The sequence below is a fragment of the Micromesistius poutassou genome (assembly GCF_964030765.1).
Source record: "Micromesistius poutassou genome assembly, chromosome: 14".
Taxonomy (NCBI): domain Eukaryota; kingdom Metazoa; phylum Chordata; class Actinopteri; order Gadiformes; family Gadidae; genus Micromesistius; species Micromesistius poutassou.
In genome coordinates, this window is record NC_140284.1 from 14,505,167 (window position 1) to 14,522,666 (window position 17,500).

General features: G+C 56.2%; 1 protein-coding gene across 1 annotated transcript in view; it reads left to right on the forward strand.

Moving 5' to 3' along the window:
- Positions 1–17,490, forward strand: part of LOC311358221 (matrix-remodeling-associated protein 5-like) — a gene marked incomplete at both ends in the record, with an annotated part of 18,081 nt that extends 591 nt beyond the window's left edge. The window contains 14 exons of the mRNA XM_084478225.1: positions 99–228; positions 1,834–2,072; positions 2,636–2,787; positions 4,775–8,001; positions 8,235–8,994; positions 9,089–9,267; positions 9,641–9,682; positions 9,871–10,012; positions 11,260–11,413; positions 12,092–12,689; positions 12,882–13,252; positions 13,686–13,893; positions 14,166–14,411; positions 15,307–17,490. Coding sequence (XP_084334351.1) covers positions 99–228; positions 1,834–2,072; positions 2,636–2,787; positions 4,775–8,001; positions 8,235–8,994; positions 9,089–9,267; positions 9,641–9,682; positions 9,871–10,012; positions 11,260–11,413; positions 12,092–12,689; positions 12,882–13,252; positions 13,686–13,893; positions 14,166–14,411; positions 15,307–17,490 — 8,632 coding nt within the window. The remainder of the gene's footprint in view (positions 1–98; positions 229–1,833; positions 2,073–2,635; positions 2,788–4,774; positions 8,002–8,234; positions 8,995–9,088; positions 9,268–9,640; positions 9,683–9,870; positions 10,013–11,259; positions 11,414–12,091; positions 12,690–12,881; positions 13,253–13,685; positions 13,894–14,165; positions 14,412–15,306) is intronic.
- Between the last annotated feature and the right edge of the window lie 10 nt (positions 17,491–17,500).

The following is a 17,500-nucleotide window of genomic DNA, read 5'->3' on the forward strand; positions in this document are numbered from 1 at the left end:
ATTTCATACTTTTACCGTGGTAATCAAATTTTTTATTGTTTGCCATTAGTTAATGATGTCATCAGTCAATGCAATCGTGCATCTGTTTGCTCTGATAGCTTCAACAGCATCACCAGGATCCCTGAAAACTCATTGGCTGGCCTGAAGAGGGCGGAGCTTCTGATGCTCCATAGCAACGACCTGAGTCAGATTCCAGACGCCGCGTTTGGAGACATGAGATCACTACAGGTAGAGGCTTAACGCCGGATCATATGCCGGGCCCGGTGCGTCATGGCTGGGGCTTAAATTCAGTTTCAATGCTGCAGCGTGCAAATCATCATGAATACGTTTTATTACAGCTGCCGCTAATGCACAGGCTGATCAAATCAAATTCATTATCCAATTTCCAGTTTTGACTGACTTTGTATAAGCATTTTCAGGGAAATCATTAAGGATTCTTTCAAATTCCAAGCAGGGAATCTGTGATTTGGGGATAAGGCTATTTGGGGGGGGGGGGATACATATGAAAGTCCCTAAGAAAGCCTGGTTCCCACCAAGTTCCCCTTCAATCCCACGCCGTGGCTCCAGGCAGAGCTACCCAGAGCACAGGGCTTATGCTTGGGCTCGGCCCTGGTTCCACTAAGCTCCGTCTCAATGCTAAACATTGACATGTGTAGCGTTTGCTCCCATGTTTGAGTTATGGGTGCTCAGCACCACTGCTTCCTGAGGTATTTGCGGTAGTTGTACAGGAGGATGACTGACATGTGTTGGGTATGTCTGCAGAGTGCAGAGGATGCTACAGCAACAGGTGTGTTGGCACCCTGTTAGGAACTCCTCACATTCATGCCCTAAACGCAGACCAAGATGCACTTTGTGGTCCGATTTGGCAATGCAAATCAATATTGATTAATATGACATATTTGCTATCAGCTATTGATAGAGCTTGTTTTGTTAAAGGTCCCATGACATGCCACCAGGTGTGAGTGTGATTAGCCGTTACAAGCCTAGCAAGCAAAAGGTGGACACACCCTCTTGTGGTGTCACAAGAGCCTGGTGGCATGTCATGGGACCTTTAACACATTTTCAGTCTTCTTTGAAGTGCTGGCTGACAGCCACCGTGGGGTCAAAGTTGGCCTATGTAGCCTACCCCACCCCCCTGCCAATGTTTATTCATCTGCATTGAAATGTGCTGATCGGCAGGGTAATTCCACATGTTGACATCCTCACATGCTACATCAGTCACCACCCGTCCAATCCTGAGAGCTGCTAGCTAAGCTTGCTTGCAGGATTCCTTTGGCACTCTATTGATGTTTTTTTACGTACTCTGCTGCTTCCATTCCATTTGTTGTTTTCTTAAGATTTCTCCAAGTGTGTTATGTATAAAAGCGGGTCCTGGGGAGAGATTATCTGGGATAAAAAGAGTCTCCGAGGCTGGTTTCAGACTTTATGAACGTAAATCTGTTGTGAGGATGGGCTTCTGTATCTAATGATGGAACAGGTTGGAAGAGCTGCTTTTCATTACGCTCAGCGTACGTTATGTTTACTCATAACTCCTAAATAATCACACTCCCACATCAGTTGTGATTAAGGGAGGTATGTGCTGCCCCCCCCACCCATCCCCTCTCAGATCTTCACTCTTTGTGTGGACAGCAGATGTGGATGTTAAAACACATTCTTCTATAGAAAATGTCGTCCAAGTCCTATATCCCCTGATCTCCTATACCGTGATGCTCCACGGCCCAAGACACACAGCCGCAGACTCCCAGGCTCCCGACCGGGGCTTACTCCTGTTGTTGACTCAACCCCATCCCTCTGCTCCTCTCCTCCTCCTCCTACGCCTCGTGATCCCCCCAGGTGCTGAAGCTGAGCTACAACAAGCTGGAGGAGATCTCCTCCTCCGCCTTCTCCGGCCTGACCTCCTTGCTGCGCCTGCACCTGGACCACAACCTCCTCCGTCACCTCCACCCCCGGGCGCTGCTTCAGCTGCCCAGCCTGCGCCTGCTGCGCCTGCAGGGCAACCGTCTGCACCAGCTCCACCCGCGCAGCCTGTGCACCCTCTCCCTGCTCAGCACCTTCTACTACTCCACCCTCAGGCAGGTGCCAGTCAAACGCCCCATGAGATGCTATTGACGGTTGGGGTCGTCGTGAGAATGCGTTAGTCCATTTTCTTTGGCGTCAGCCACCACTAGCGTCGTTTGGTGAACTCAGTCCCTCACTGCATGTATTCCATTCACACATTCCTTTTCTTTTCCTTTGATAGATAGATAGATAGTCCTTTATTAATCCCCCTTAGGAGAAATTCACAAGTGACCAGCAGTACAGTGGGAAAAGAGTGCGAAACAAGAGTATATATATAAATAAAGTTTAACAATTAGAAATAAAATATAATAAAAAACTATTAGAATAAATATAAAACATACTATATACATGTAACTCTCCGTTTGTAGGTGACTTGTGCATTTAAAATAAATATGACTATAAGTATAAATGTGCCAATGTGCAGGGTTCCTGAGGTAATGAAAATGAAATAAATAACTTTTCTTGCACCCCCCTCCACCTCCTCGTCCTCGTCCTCATCCTCCTCCTCCTCCTCATCTTCCTCCTCCTCCTCCTCCTCCTGTTCCTCCTCCTCCTCCTCCTATCTCCCCTCTAACAGACATCTAGATCTGTCCAACAACAGCCTGGCGTCCCTCCCTGAAGCGGCCCTCTCCACAGCGCCCCTGCTGGACACGCTGGCACTGCACGCCAACCCCTGGCGCTGTGACTGTGCCATGGCCTGGTTCCTTGGCTGGAGTCGCTCTCACCCAGGTGGGATAACGCTCTGGTGGACGTCAGGTTTCCTCCTTGGTGTTTTCTTACATGATGCCTTTCCCAGGTCCTCCCCACTACACAGGGCAGGAGAGGGTAGTGTCTGGCTGGGCTCGATACCCAGCAGGAAGGGTTTGGGATTCTACCAATCTACACTCTACACTCTAATCTACTAATGTCTCCATCCCCCCATGACTGCTCCTCACTGACCTCTGTCTGTATGGACTGAGCTCTATGGACATATCTGCGGTTTTGGAGGCAATAGTGCGCACCATTCCAGCAGTGTTTTTGTATCTGTATGTAATCTGTAATTAGGAGTCTCCTTATGAGTCTGGGATTAATCAGCGTGAGAATATATTCTTCCGTTATCTTTTGTGTCAGCAACCATTAGCATCGATTAATCGTTGCTTATTCGTCCTTTTGTCTGTTATCCTCTTAAAAGGGTATTAAGTAGACAGTCAGTGTCTTTGACTCCCGATAGATATTATGTTTGATCCCCAATGTCTTCTCAAGTAAGATCTTACCAAGTGTACTCAGAAATGTGTGCCCTGGAAATAGATTCAGATTATCATGAAGTGTACCTAAAAATAAGTGCACTTCAATTTGAAGCACACTTATTTTTAGGTATACTTCATGATAATCTAATACTTAAAGCACAAATACCTTTGTACTGGGAGTCAAACACACCAGTTATCCTCTCTACTGGCCATGGCCAGCGACGGACTGGGAGATGGCTCTGGTCTTCTGGAGCCGAGCGCATACAAACCTTTGACGTATGTCAAAGCAAACCCAAGGGTTAAGACTGGTATCACAGACCCCTCAACATATACCCCAGAAAGCCGCATGCCTTTGATCTAAATTCTTAGTTATTCTTAGTTTGTATCGTTCAAATTGGTTAATATTTTAATTGGGTGGAAGTGGAGGGGGGGGGGGCATAACACAGTCTGTGTGTTATGCAGGGCCAGGTCTGCAGGGCCAGGTCAGCAGGGCCAGGTCAGGGTCCAGGGCGCTCTGCACGTTCTCCACCGGGCCGCACTTCCTACTGTCCGCTATACACCATAAAGTAAAAACATAGTATTGTCTACTGGCCGGTTTGGACCCAAGGCTTCCGGATTCTCCTGATGGCCAGTCTGTCCCTGGCCGACACATGAAGGCTGAACGTTTGCATTAGCCTCTTAAGTAGCATAGTGGTTCCAACGGGGTCTGTAATGCATCGCCAACCAGAGGGCATGATGATCAAGTCCAGGCGCAACCGCACATTGTTTGCCCTGGCAATGCACAGTCCTCTAGTTCTGTCCTCTAGTTAAATGTATGCTTCATACCAGACATCAGGCATTTAGGCGGATGATAGAAAGCAGTATTTTGTCAGTTACAAAGCACCTGAGTTTGAGATGATAATACCTTTAACAGTCAGCATTCAGCAACCCTCCTGTGGTTTATCATAATCCCCTATTCCCCTCCCTTCCTGATCTTTCTCTCCCCTGTCTCAACGTCAATCTCTCTCTGTCTCTCTCTCTCTCTCTCTCTCTCTTTCTCGCTCTCTCTCTCTCTCTCTCTCTTACACCCTCTGGTTGTCTCTCTCATACTCTCTCTCTGTCCCCCGTTGGCTGTCTCTCTCCCTCTCCCCCTCACAGGCCCTCTCTGCTGTGTTTCAGCAGTAAAATCAGCATGGAATGCGACTCATTGAGATGCGAGTTTCACCTGCCGTGACTAATTTGTGTTGATATGTGAATTACTGCTAATGAGTGTCTGTACAATCAAAGTGGAGTGCACATGTCAACCACATGTACTTACTGTGAGACATATGACTGATGCAGAGTTGATACACAGAGTAGGTCAGGCTCGGCTCATACATCAAGCCGCTAATGGGAGCTGATACCTATGACGTGCTCTAATACATCACACATAGTTGCTATTAGGGGACATATATCAAACAGACTTACACAATCGACCCCCTATCTAACCGTGGCTTCTCTTTGTCTGTTAGGATTGATGAAATGCCCTGGAGGTCCTCAGTGTCCGGTCTGTGATTCGCCAGTTCATCTACAAGGGCGTGGCTTGCTCCGGCAGACCGACCTACCGTGCAACTCCCCCAGCATATTCTCCTCAGGAAGGGACCCCCCTTCTGCTGGGGACCCTGGGGAGATCAAAGCGGTGGAGTCATTCAGAGAACCTTTAGGCGATGCTTCTTTAGGTCTATCCGACCACCAGGGGAACCGTGTTGATCTGAGCTGCAACGTCACGCACACCCTGCGCTCCCCAGATGTCCCACCGCCAGACCTGTCTCTACCCGGTGCTGCTCCCATCCCTGTGGCTCTTTCCCTCTCCCTGGAGTGTGCTGTGGAGAGAGAAGGCTATGAGAGCCTTTGGAGGATCCTGGCGTACTACAGTGAGACTGCAGTACGCCTGGAGCGGGAGATTATGCTCAGCAAACCCCCAGCATTGGCATACCGGTACAGGCAGACAGCTGAGACCGAGGGATACTACCACACCGGAGTCAAGGCTTCACTGAAGGCCAGACCACACTGGATGCTACAGCCAGCGGTGAGCCTCCAGCTTAACAGAGCCCAGTCCAGCCAACGGAAGGTTCAGCTTATACTGACCACCAGAGTGTCCGTCCGCCCTGACCCCATTTATCGCTCCTCCTCGTCGTCCTCTTCTGGAGCAGTATCTGTCTCTTTATCTCGTCGTCCATGGGCTATGATCTTAAGTTCCACAGCTCCCTCAGCGTATGCAGCAGTAGCCGGCAGTAGCGTAGAGATGTCCTGCCCTCTGGTGAGCTCTGGGAACTTCACAGTACACTGGATTCTCCCAGACGGGTCCAAACTGGTGTCTCCTTACCGTAGTACTGATGATAGGGTGAGCGTGTCAGATTCCGGTATACTTCTACAAAGAACGGAGTCTTCAGATGCTGGCCTGTACTACTGTGTGGCCCATGCAGGCAGTGAAGTGGATGTTTTAGCGCTACGGCTCGCTGTGGAAGAGTCTTCGGCTGCAGCCACTGGGGAACAAGTCGGGCCCTCTGTCACAGGGCAGGCGGGGGAGGCCGTCACCCTTCTGTGTAACGCCTCTGGTTCGCCCACTCCTCATGTAAGCTGGTTGCTACCGGATGGAAGTACAGTCCGGCAGGGCACTACCATGCCAGGCGGAGCCAGCGTACACTCAAACGGGAGTCTGTCCCTGGCACGAGCTTCTCTTAAGGACCAAGGCAGTTACCGCTGCGTGGCAGTCAACCAATACGGTGCTGAGTCCCTCTCCACACGGCTGGACGTTAACGGGCGAGCCGGAGCGTTCAGGTCCTCCTTCCACAGAGGACCCCAGTCAGCGGCCGGCCGCTCCACTCGGATACGGGCCCCGTTGCTACAGGACACTGTTGTGGAGGACGGGTCTGGGGACAACGGCGAGGCCCAGAACCCGAAGATTCCCCTTATCAAGAGGAGGAGGCCCCAGTATCCCCTCAACCGCCGCTTGCCCAACGGTCATCCCAGAAGACGGGGGCAAATCAGGGGTGGGAAGCCCCTGAGGAAAGGCGGCCCGCCGTCTCAGAGCGAAGCTGGGAAGACACGCTTTGACAGCAGACAGAGAGGCAGCGCAACCAAACAGAGGATCGACCCTAAGAAATGGGCCGACCTATTGGCTAAGATACGCCAAAGGACCGCCCTTAATAGCACAACTCTGCCAACTGACGTGGTGGAGCCTAGTCTCGAACCTGTAGTCAAGGAAACCAACACGTTGACGGGCAGGGCTGATGGAGATGGCACCACCGGCAGTGAAGGGGAGGAGAGTGACATTGACAGAGTAGTGGGAGAGAGAGGGAATAACAGAGGCCGACAGCAAGGTGAAGTAGAAACCGAAGGATCGGCTTTTGAGGATGTCAGTCTTCAGGAGGAAGGCCTACAGCCCATCAACCACATTATTACACAGACGCAGACAAACACCGAGATCAGAACCAACACTCTGGCCAACACGGAGACGGAGAGCGGGACCGAGTGGAACACGCTGTCAGAAACTGAAGCGAGCAACGACAGAGAGAACGAGGCTGACACACAGACACAGTCAACACCAGACACAGAAGCGCCAACAGCCCACATCACATCAAAACCAATCTCCATCACAAACAAACTAGATTTAGAAAAAGAGCAACAGCCGGATCCCAGTCCAACTGGGTTTCAAAACAACCGCCATCAAGTAAATCCTCTTCCGAACTCGCGGCCGGAGAGCCCGTGGAATGCACGCAGACGGACCGGCCAGCGCAGGAGACCGTTCCCCCGCTTCAGAGTGCGACCTAAGACCCAACCCCGACCTCTCCCTGACCCCACCAACCCGGAGTCGCAAGCTGTCACCCTCAGCACTCGCTCCAACCAAATGACTTCCTCTGCCTCCCCGACCCCCTCCGCAGTCACAGAGACCCTCGGCGCCGGCCGCTCCGGCTCTGACAGCTCTCTCTCAAACAGCTTGGAGGTGGATCCACCGTCTGCCACTCTGTTTGACTCTTCATCCCTCTCCCTTTCCGCCTCTCCATCTCCGTCTTACTCACCGCCTCGCTCTCCCCCCGCCCAGGCAGAGGAGGAGGAGGAGGAGGAGGAGGAGGAGGAGGAGGAGGCGTGGGTGGAGGCGGACGAGGAGACGGGTTCTCCTACTGAGGAGCCCTCGGACACACTGACTCTCTCCACCGCCCTTCCGGAAACGACGGAACGTACGTACGATGGTCTACCCCTGCCGCCCGCACGGGACACCTCCGCCGCCGGGGAGAGACCGACGGGCGTACCCGCACAGGGACGGCCGCCCTCAGGCACACACACTGAGGGGGTCGTACCGCAGCACGCCGGCGAGACGGAGGCGCGACAGCCTTTCTCCAGCGCCTTCCCCTCCCGCGTCACTTCCTCCCCTTCCCCCCAGTATGTGGTCCCCAGTACCACCAGCACTACCACCGCTGCTCCCACCGCGAGGGCAAGAACAACACGTATTCCATCAACCACTTCTGCTTCGAGTATTCCGGCTGCTGTCAGTGAGTCCACTCTCTTTGCTATTCCAAGTATTAAAAAGGGAGCTCCGGTTCGCTCTGCTACATCCACCACCACCACCCCCACCACCTCCACACCTACCACAGCTAGAACCACCACAGCCCCTGTTCCTACAAACACCAGTACGGACACCGCTGTCTTCATTCTCTTAAGTACTGCATCTGTGACTTCAACCAGCAAAACTACTGCTGTTACCACCTCCTCCACCACCCCCTCCACCACCCCCTCCACCACCTCCTCCACCACCCCCTCCACCACCTCCTCCACCACCTCCTCCACCACCCCCTCCACCACCCCCTCCACCACCTCCTCCACCACCTCCTCCACCACCTCCTCCACCACCCCCTCCACCACCTCCTCCACCACCATGACCACTCAGACCCCTGCTAGCTCCATTACGGTCACTACACCCACCCGCTCCAGTACGCCTCAAAGTACCACCAGCCCTGGCACCAGAGAACCCTCCAGAGAGAGGCCAAGCCCAGGGCTAGTGGATCCCAGAGAGAGGCCAAGCCCAGGGCTAGTGGATCAAAGAGAGAGGCCAAGCCCAGGGCTAGTGGATCAAAGAGAGAGGCCAAGCCCAGGGCTAGTGGATCCCAGAGAGAGGCCAAGCCCAGGGCTAGTGGATCAAAGAGAGAGGCCAAGTCCAGGGCTAGTGGATCAAAGAGAGAGGCCAAGCCCAGGGCTAGTGGATCCCAGAGAGAGGCCAAGCCCAGGGCTAGTGGATCAAAGAGAGAGGCCAAGCCCAGGGCTAGTGGATCAAAGAGAGAGGCCAAGCCCAGGGCTAGTGGATCCCAGAGAGAGGCCAAGCCCAGGGCTAGTGGATCAAAGAGAGAGGCCAAGCCCAGGGCTAGTGGATCAAAGAGAGAGGCCAAGCCCAGGGCTAGTGGATCCCAAAGAGAGGCCAAGCCCAGGGCTAGTGGATCAAAGAGAGAGGCCAAGCCCAGGGCTCGTGGATCCCAGAGAGAGGCCAAGCCCAGGGCTAGTGGATCAAAGAGAGAGGCCAAGCCCAGGGATAGTGGATCAAAGAGAGAGGCCAAGCCCAGGGCTAGTGGATCAAAGAGAGAGGTCAAGCCCAGGGCTAGTGGATCCCAGAGAGAGGCCAAGCCCAGGGCTAGTGGATCCCAGAGAGAGGCCAACCCCAGGGCTAGTGGATCCCAGAGAGAGGCCAACCTCAGGGCTAGTGGATCAAAGAGAGAGGCCAAGCCCAGGGCTAGTGGATCAAAAAGAGAGGCCAAGCCCAGGGCTAGTGGATCCCAGAGAGCGGCCAAGCCCAGGGCTAGTGGATCAAAGAGAGAGGCCAAGCCCAGGGCTAGTGGATCCCAGAGAGAGGCCAGTTCCAAGCCATACCGGACCTGGACCAGACTGGAAGAGTCCTTCTGTGAACTCTATTCCGGACTCCCACGGCACCAGGCCCATTCTGCCAGCCCCGCCCGTCCTGCCAGCATCACCTGTGGTGAGTTAAGTTCTCTCTGTGGGTACTGATTTGTTTCTTAGATGTCTTTTGTTGGTTGTCAGCGATGCGTCATCTTTATGACACCGCTGGGATGAGTGGGATTCACTGGGCGTTGGGTCCTGTAACTGTTGCTATTTTCTGGCAAATCATTTTTATTGAGAAGAAAAAACATTGTATTCTGCAAATGACCTGCTGCTAAATCTCTGCAGATGTTTCATGGACATCATTGTGAATTAATTTAGATGGGGGTAAAAAAGGAAGAAATAGAAACCATGTGTTCCATAATCAAAAAAAAAAAAATAAAAAACATAATCCACTTGTGGGGGTCTAATCCTAAAGGATTAAAGATAATTGGTTATTAATCCTTTTCCAGAGTTCTGCAGGAAACCCAATCCTGCCATTAGCTCCACCGCAGGTACGTCAACACAGAGCCATCATGTCACTGTCTGATCGTAGCACACCACTGTTTTGGAAAAAGAACAGGCTGACATTTGATATAAAACATTGAACATTGGGAAATGAAAAATACACATAATACATCATTTGTAAGAGACGAATATAGCTGGTGTGTGTTAGTGAAGAGCCTTTGTTCTGCTCCCCAAGGTCCCGCGGCAGAGGTCCAAGCCCAGGATCTCTGACCCCCACATCCGGAGCGCCTCCGTCCCGGCCGGCAGCGCGGCCCGGCTGGACTGTGAGGCCCAGGGAGAGCCAGCGCCGACCGTCACCTGGACCAAGGTGTCCACAGGTACCGCCCACACACACACACACACACTCACAACTCAGACACACACGCAGGCAAGCACGCACACACGCAGGCACGCACGCACGCACGCACGCACGCACGCACGCACACACACGTAGGCGTGCGTGCTTCAGCATTCACGCATGCACACTCAGCCACACACACAAACACACAAACGCAGGCATACATGCACGTACGCACCACGCACAAGCACACACACGAATGCACACACACACACACACACACACAAGACAAATAGTCTTGATAGGGCACTTCTGTATAATATTTAATCTAATTTAGAGCATGATCATGGGAAGATACAGGCAGCGATTGACCAAGCCTGACTTCAATGAGGAGAGTTTAGGATTGGCTACGGTTGAAGTTGACCAGGGAAGGAGAGACCAAGTTATATTGTGATACACTACGTGTGAAGTGAACATGTCTGCAAGGCAGCAAGACAGTGAAAGGAATCTACCCAACAAAGAAGTCCGTCGATTGGCCTTAGTATCAGACTTTGTGGGTGCAGTGGAAATGCAAAATGCAAAATGCTAAATCTTATCACCTTTCAATAAGAGAGAGGAAGGGAGACAACTCTAGGTCCAAGGAGAATGTATACAAATCCCTTTTTAATTAACTAGTAGACAAGGTTTGTATAATTTGTATATATTTTACATGAAAGCACACGCTCATGCATATGCACACACACGCACACACACACACACACACACACACACACACACACACACACACACACACACACACACACACACACACACACACACACACACACACAAACACACACATGCACACAGACACACACACCTCAATGATTATTTTCTTGCCTGAAATATTTTCCTCTAACTGAGCTTCACTAATTGGGTTAACGTGCTAAAAAGCCTGAGAGGTGGACTTAAAATTTCACTTGGTTTCGCCATTAAATTGCTGCTGGTGATGTGCTTCATTTAAATAACATTGCGAAAGCAACTCAACACCCACTTACACCCAACATTACACACTCACAGTCGCACAATAGGCTTTTCTTCAGCGGGTGTGATGGAAAATGAGAGTGAAAGGCAGAGCTATTACTGCGTTACACCGGCCTGGGGTGACTTCAGCTTCCTGTGGCGGCCCGCCCCACTCCTCCCTCGCTCTCCCGCTGTCTCCTCTTCCACTCCTTGTCTTCCTCTCTCTCTCCCGCCCTCCCCTAGAGAGCGCTCCCCTCCCTCCCCCCCTCCAGAACCCTGTAATAGCTCTCTTCCTGTCTTCAGGGGCGGTGATGTCAGCCCAGTCCGGAGCCCAGCACTTCCAGGTGCTGCCCAACGGAACCTTTGTCATCCACAGCGCGGGGCTGCAGGACCGGGGGACGTACATGTGCAGCGCACACAGCTTCCTGGGGCGGGACAGGTGAGAGGATAAACACGCTTCTGTGGTCATATGTTAACGGTGAACACATCTATAGCGCTGTTCTAACCAGGGGCCGCTCAAAGCGCTTCACAACACTGCCTCACATCCACCCGTTCACACACACATTCACACGCCGACGGGCGGAGTCAGCCACACAGGGCGACAGCCAGCGGGTCAGGGGAGGTCAGGGTGAGGGCGTCTCGCTCAGGGACACCTCGGCACTCAGCTAGGAGGAGCCGGGGTTCGAACTAGCAACCTTCCGGTTACCAGCCGACCCGCTGTACCTCCTGAGCCACATGACACCATTTATGCCATACATATGTCTATGTACGTATGTCTATGTGCGTATGTCTATGTACGTATGTCTATGTTTTTTTTTTTCTGTTTTTTTACCATTTGATGTTGTTTTTACTGCTTTTATGATGTATTGTAAAGTGTCTTTGAGTACTTAGAAAAGCGCTTTAAATAAAATGTATTATTATTATTATTATTACATATGTCTATGTGTGAGACTGGCCACCACAGATATTCACACTTTGATATGAATCATGGTTAGCATGACTACCTTCCTATCACAATGCCTCATGTTGAAGTGGAGCTTGGAATGGATCCCGTTCGGATGTGGGATGTCGTGTTATTGATTCAGTATTCTCTCTCGTCGCCATTTCCTCACGAAAGGATGCTCACCACTCTGGAGGTGTGGTCCCGCCCCCCTCGGATGAAGCTGGCCAGTTACAGAGAGGCGACCATCCACCAGGGCGGGGATCTGTCTCTGGACTGCCAGGCTGAGGGCGTCCCCGCCCCGCTGCTCTCCTGGGTCCTCCCCGACCGCTCGGTGCTCACCGCCGACTCCTCCCACCCCCGGCTGACCCTGCACCCCAACGGGACGCTGCGGCTGCGGGCGGCAGCGGCGGGGGCGACGGCCCAGGACCGCGGCGTGTACCGCTGCGTGGCGTCCAACGCGGCGGGCGCGGCCAGCGGCTCGGTGCGCGTGCACGTGTCCTCGCTGCCCCCGGCCATCCTGCAGCCCCGCGAGGAGCTGCTGGTGCTGGGCGCCGGCGCGCCGCTCTACGCCCGCTGCTCGGCCCGCGGCGCCCCGCCGCCCGCCCTGCGCTGGCGGACGCCCGACGGCACGCAGCTGCGGCCCTCGCAGTTCCTCCACGGCAACCTCTTCGTGCTGCCCGACGGCACGCTGCACGTGCGCCGGCTGGGCGCCGCCAACGCCGGCGCCTACGAGTGCACGGCCAGCAACGCGGTGGGCGTGGCCCGCAGGACGGTGAGTGTGAGGCTGCGGGGGGACGCCGCCTCCGCCGCCGCCGCCTCCGCCGCCGCCGCCGCCGCCTCCCCCCTCTTCCCCCCCGCCGCGGTGGCGCCGCCGCCGCCGTCGCGGGACAGGAGCGGGACCTCCCTGCCTCCCCCCCCCCTCTGGCCTCCCGCCTCGGAGCGCGGCCCCCCCGCCTCGCCCCAGCCTCCCCCCGAGAGCAACCCCCCCCCCGCCGCCTCCTCCCTGGACGCGGGCCGAGCCGAGCCCCCCTCCGACCCGGCCCTGCCCCCTCCCCCGGGCCCCCGCCTAGGCTCCGCCCCGCCGCCAGGCGCCGGCTCCTCCACCCCGGGGGAGCGGCGCAGCGGAGGTTCCTCTGCTCCTCCTCCTCCTCCTCCTCCTCACGCGGCAGCGCCTGCGTCTCCGCTGAGGAAGGCCCACATCGAGTCCACCTCCCCCGCCGCCACCGCCGTGCATTATGGGGGCTACCTGCAGCTCCACTGCTCAGTATCTGGCAACCCGACCCCGTCCATCATCTGGAGGACTCCCGCCCGCAAGCTGGTCGACGAGCACTTCAGGTAGAGGGTTTCGGTGTGTGTGTGTGTGTGCGTGTGTGACGTGTGCGTGTGTGTGTGTGTGTGTGTGTGTGTGTGTGTGTGTGTGTGTGTGTGTGTGTGTGTGTGTGTGTGTCTGTGTGTGTGAACAGAGTGCTTATGTTGGGTGTGCGTGAGAGCGTGTGGTTCGAAGGTTAGGTGGATAAATCAAATAATGAATGGAATGTGTGTGTGTGTGTGTGTGTGTGTGTGTGTGTGTGTGTGAGCATGTGTGTGCAGACCTGTGTTTGTGCGAAGAGTGTTCCTGTTTACAGCTCAGACGGGTGTGTGTGAGGGAGTGTGCGTAGAAGGTTAGGTGGATAAATCTGAAATCGAATGCAATGTGTGTGTGTGTGTGTGTGTGTGTGTGTGTGTGTGTGTGTGTGTGTGTGTGTGTGTGTGTGCGTGTCCTTGACAGCTCTGACAGGCGTATGACGGTCCACCCCAACGGCACTCTGCTGGTCCTGGTCGTGACGGAGAAGGATGCAGGTGACTACCTCTGTATCGCCCGCAACAAGGTCGCCGACGACTACCGCCTCCTGCGCGTCACCGTGGCCACCAAGCCCGCCAGGATAGAGCCCAAGCAGTCGGCCAATAAGATGGTGCCGTTCGGGGGAGCGCTCAAGGTGGGCGGGATCGGAAAGGAGCTCGAAATATATCGACTAAATCTATTCATTCATAATTCATTTGTTACACAATTTTCACAATTTTATTCTTATTATTTTTTTAATATTCTGACTCATCTTTTATCTTTTTTATCTTTTCCTGTTTTATTGAAGTTGATGTTACCTTGCACCGATGTCTTCGTGTCTTTAACTCATTACTCTGTAAGGCACGTTGGCCGACGGCGGTTGTGTTAAAGGGCTTAACCACTAAAGCACCCCCCCCCACCCCCCAGGTGGACTGCCTGGCGTCCGGACAGCCCGACCCGGCCGTGTCCTGGAGCCTCCCGGACGGCACCATGGTGAACAGCGTGCTGCAGGGGGAGGAGCCAGGGCCGCGCCCGCTGCGGGGGGCGGGGCCAGGCCCGCTGCGGCTCACCGTGTTTGGTAACGGGACGCTGCTGGTGCCGGTGGTGGGGGTGACGGAGGAGGGGGAGTACACCTGCTACGCCCAGAACAACGGAGGCCAGGACACCATGAAGGTAGTTTGCGTGTTCGTTCGTCTTATGTGATGGTGATCGGTGTCCCTGTTGCTAGGGGTTACGGGGAGGAGAGAGCAGCTGTTCCATCCTGTGTTTCTGCCAGCCTTTGCTCTCTTTTGTATTAACCTCTGTTTGTGAACGCTGTGCTCCGAAAACAGTTGGCATTGTTTTCATGAGGTCAAATGCCCTGGTGGCGGGGCGAGGTGTGTGTGGGGGTGTGAAGCTCTGTCCAGGCAGTGATGGATGTTGGTGAGAGAGTCCGAGAGAAGGCTTAGCTTCTAGGACACTTACAGTTTAAAGTCATATCGTGTGGCGCATTTCATATGAAATACCGCTCATTATTATGCTCCTACACAACGCTAGTGAAATCTATCTACTAGAGTATCTAGTAGTTGGCTCGGGTCGTTCCCATGCTGCCCCTTTCTAGAACTCTAGAAGTCTGAAACGCTTTTCTTTTCAATCTCATACTGTTTGAATTCCCGCTGAGTCAGTGTCTGACACTGAAGGACAACTCTATAGTTAAACAGAAAAGCAGCTTGCCGTTGTCGAGCCTTTCACAACGTTAGCCAAACTCTGTGGAAGAAGGTGAGCTAGACGAGCTCCATTCAAGTTTCCAAAGATGTTTGAGTGATTTCACATCTTGACTGTTTTAGAGTTTCATTTTGTTTTTATTTCACGTCACAAGCATTCAGTTTGCTCCGAGCAGAGTTCCAAAACACAAATATCTAGATGTAGCTCTAAAACGATCAAGATGTCCCGTTTTATTTAATTAAAAGAACTCAATGTTCACAAAGAGTTGAGTGAAACCACTCCGCTTTAGTTTGGATGTACATCTTTTGAACATTGAACATAAGCATGACGGTACGAGCTCCTGACGGTTTGTCGTCTGAACCAGGTGAAGGTCCAGGTCACCAGGGACTCTGCGCCCAGCTTCTCCGACGGCGCCGGCCGCCACGTCACCAGGGCGCGCCTGGGGGCCACCGCCGTGCTGCGCTGCCGCGTCAAAGGAGACCCCGCCCCCACCGTCACCTGGTTCTCCCCGAACCACCGCGTGATCCCGCGCAGCCTGGGCTCCCGCTCCTTCTCCGAGCGCGTGGTGGTGGTCTCCGACGGGACCCTAGAGATCCGCGCCGCCCAGCGCGGCGACGCCGGGAACTACACCTGCCGGGCTCGCAACGCGGCCGGGGAGAGGAGCCGGGTGGTGGGCCTGGAGCTGGACGAGCCCTACTACGCCCCCAACGGCTGGGGGGCCCCCAACAGCTGGGCGGCCCCCAACGGCCGGGGGATCCCCAACAGCTGGGGGACGCCTGATGTCCGGGGAACCCCCAGGCAGGGCGGCAGTGATGTCATCCCAGCTGGCGGTATCGGCGGCAGCAGCAGCAGCAGCGGCAGCAGCGGCGGGGACGTCCGTCAGTACGCGCCCGCCCACGGAGGCAGCGGTCGGTCCAGCGGTCGAGTCCTCAGCAGCCCGCCGGCCGCGGACGCTCAGCGAACAAACGCTGGCTCCCAACCAGCCGCTCCGTCCGGCAACAGCGTGGGCGTGCAGGATGGGGGCTCCGCAGCGGGACAGGGCCGCGGGGGCGACGGCGTGGGCGGGAGTAACAACATAGCGCTCGGCCAAGGAGCCGCCGGGACCCAGCGGAGCCAAGGGGCCGCTTCAGCCGGCGGCCCGGGGGCGGCGGGAGGCGGTGGTCACAACGAGGTGGCGAGCGCGCCGCTTGCGAACAAGACGGCCGCCGGCAAAGTGACCACAGCGAGGACGAGCGACGTCACGAGCGGCAGCCGCCCCCCGTCCCTCGCTGAGGCGGGTCCTGGAACGGCGGGCGGTAACGCGTTGAGCCGAGGCCCCGGCCAGCCGGCTCGCACCGGCTCCCAGCCGGCTCACGCTGCCTTACAGCCTGCTCACACACACGGCTCCTCGGGCCCCAGCGCCCCCGCCACCCACAGGGCGGGGGGGGCGGTCACCTCCGTGAAGCACCGCGCGGGGCGGGGCCAGAGCGTGCTGCTGCCCTGCCCCTCCCGCGGCTCCCCGCCGCCCCGGCTGTACTGGCTGCTCCCGGGGAACGGTGTGCTCCCGGCGCCGTACTACGGCAGCCGGCTCACCGTGCACCGCAACGGCTCCCTGGAGCTGCGGGGGCTCCGGCCCAGCGACGCCGGGACGCTGGTCTGCGTGGTGCAGGGGGCCGGCGGCGGCAGCGGGGAGACCAGGGTCCAGGTGGAGCTGTCGGTGTCGGACCCCGGGGGGCCCGGGGGGCCCGGGGGGGAGCTGCAGAGCCTGCAGAGGGAGCCGGCGGTGGTTCTGTCCACGGCGGGCCGCTCCCTTCACCCCCCCCCTCTGGTGCCCGCGGCGCTCGGGCCGAGGGGCCCTGTCGTTGGGGGCCCGCCCCCCCAGCGGGGTCTGTTCCCGCCCTCATCCCCTCGGCCCGCTGTTCCAGTACTGGTCCCAGCGCTGGTCCCAGCACTGGTCCCAGCGCCGCTGGCAGACAGACAGACGCCCGTGGCGAGCGTCAGGACGGCCTCGCTGGTGAGCATCATCAACGGGGAGGACCTCCACCTGCCCTGCCACGCCGCCGCTCCGGGGGCCGGGGGCCCCCAGGGGTCCTTCTCCTGGACCCTGCCCAGGGGCGAGGTGCTGTCCCAGGGCCAGAGCGCCGGCGCCGGCCGCTACGCGGTGCTGCCCGACGGGGCGCTCCGGGTGCGGCAGGTGACGGTGTTCGACCGCGGCAGCTACACCTGCCGCTCCGCCGCCGTCGTCACGACGACGCCCGTGATCGTGATCGCCTACCCGCCGCGCGTCATCAAGGGCCCCCAGCCCGTCACCTACACCCGGCCCGGCGTGGCCGTGGAGCTGCCCTGTCTCACCATAGCCACGCCCCGGGCCGAGCTGACCTGGGAGACGCCGGACTTGACGCAGCTGAGGGTGACGGGCCAGGCGCGTATCTATGGCAACCGTTTCCTCAGCGCCCAGGGCTCGCTGGTCATCCAGAACCCGAGCAGTCGAGACACGGGCTTCTACCGCTGCACCGCCAAGAACGTGATGGGAGCCGACTCCAAGGCCACGTACCTGCACGTGCTGTAGCGGCGGCGGC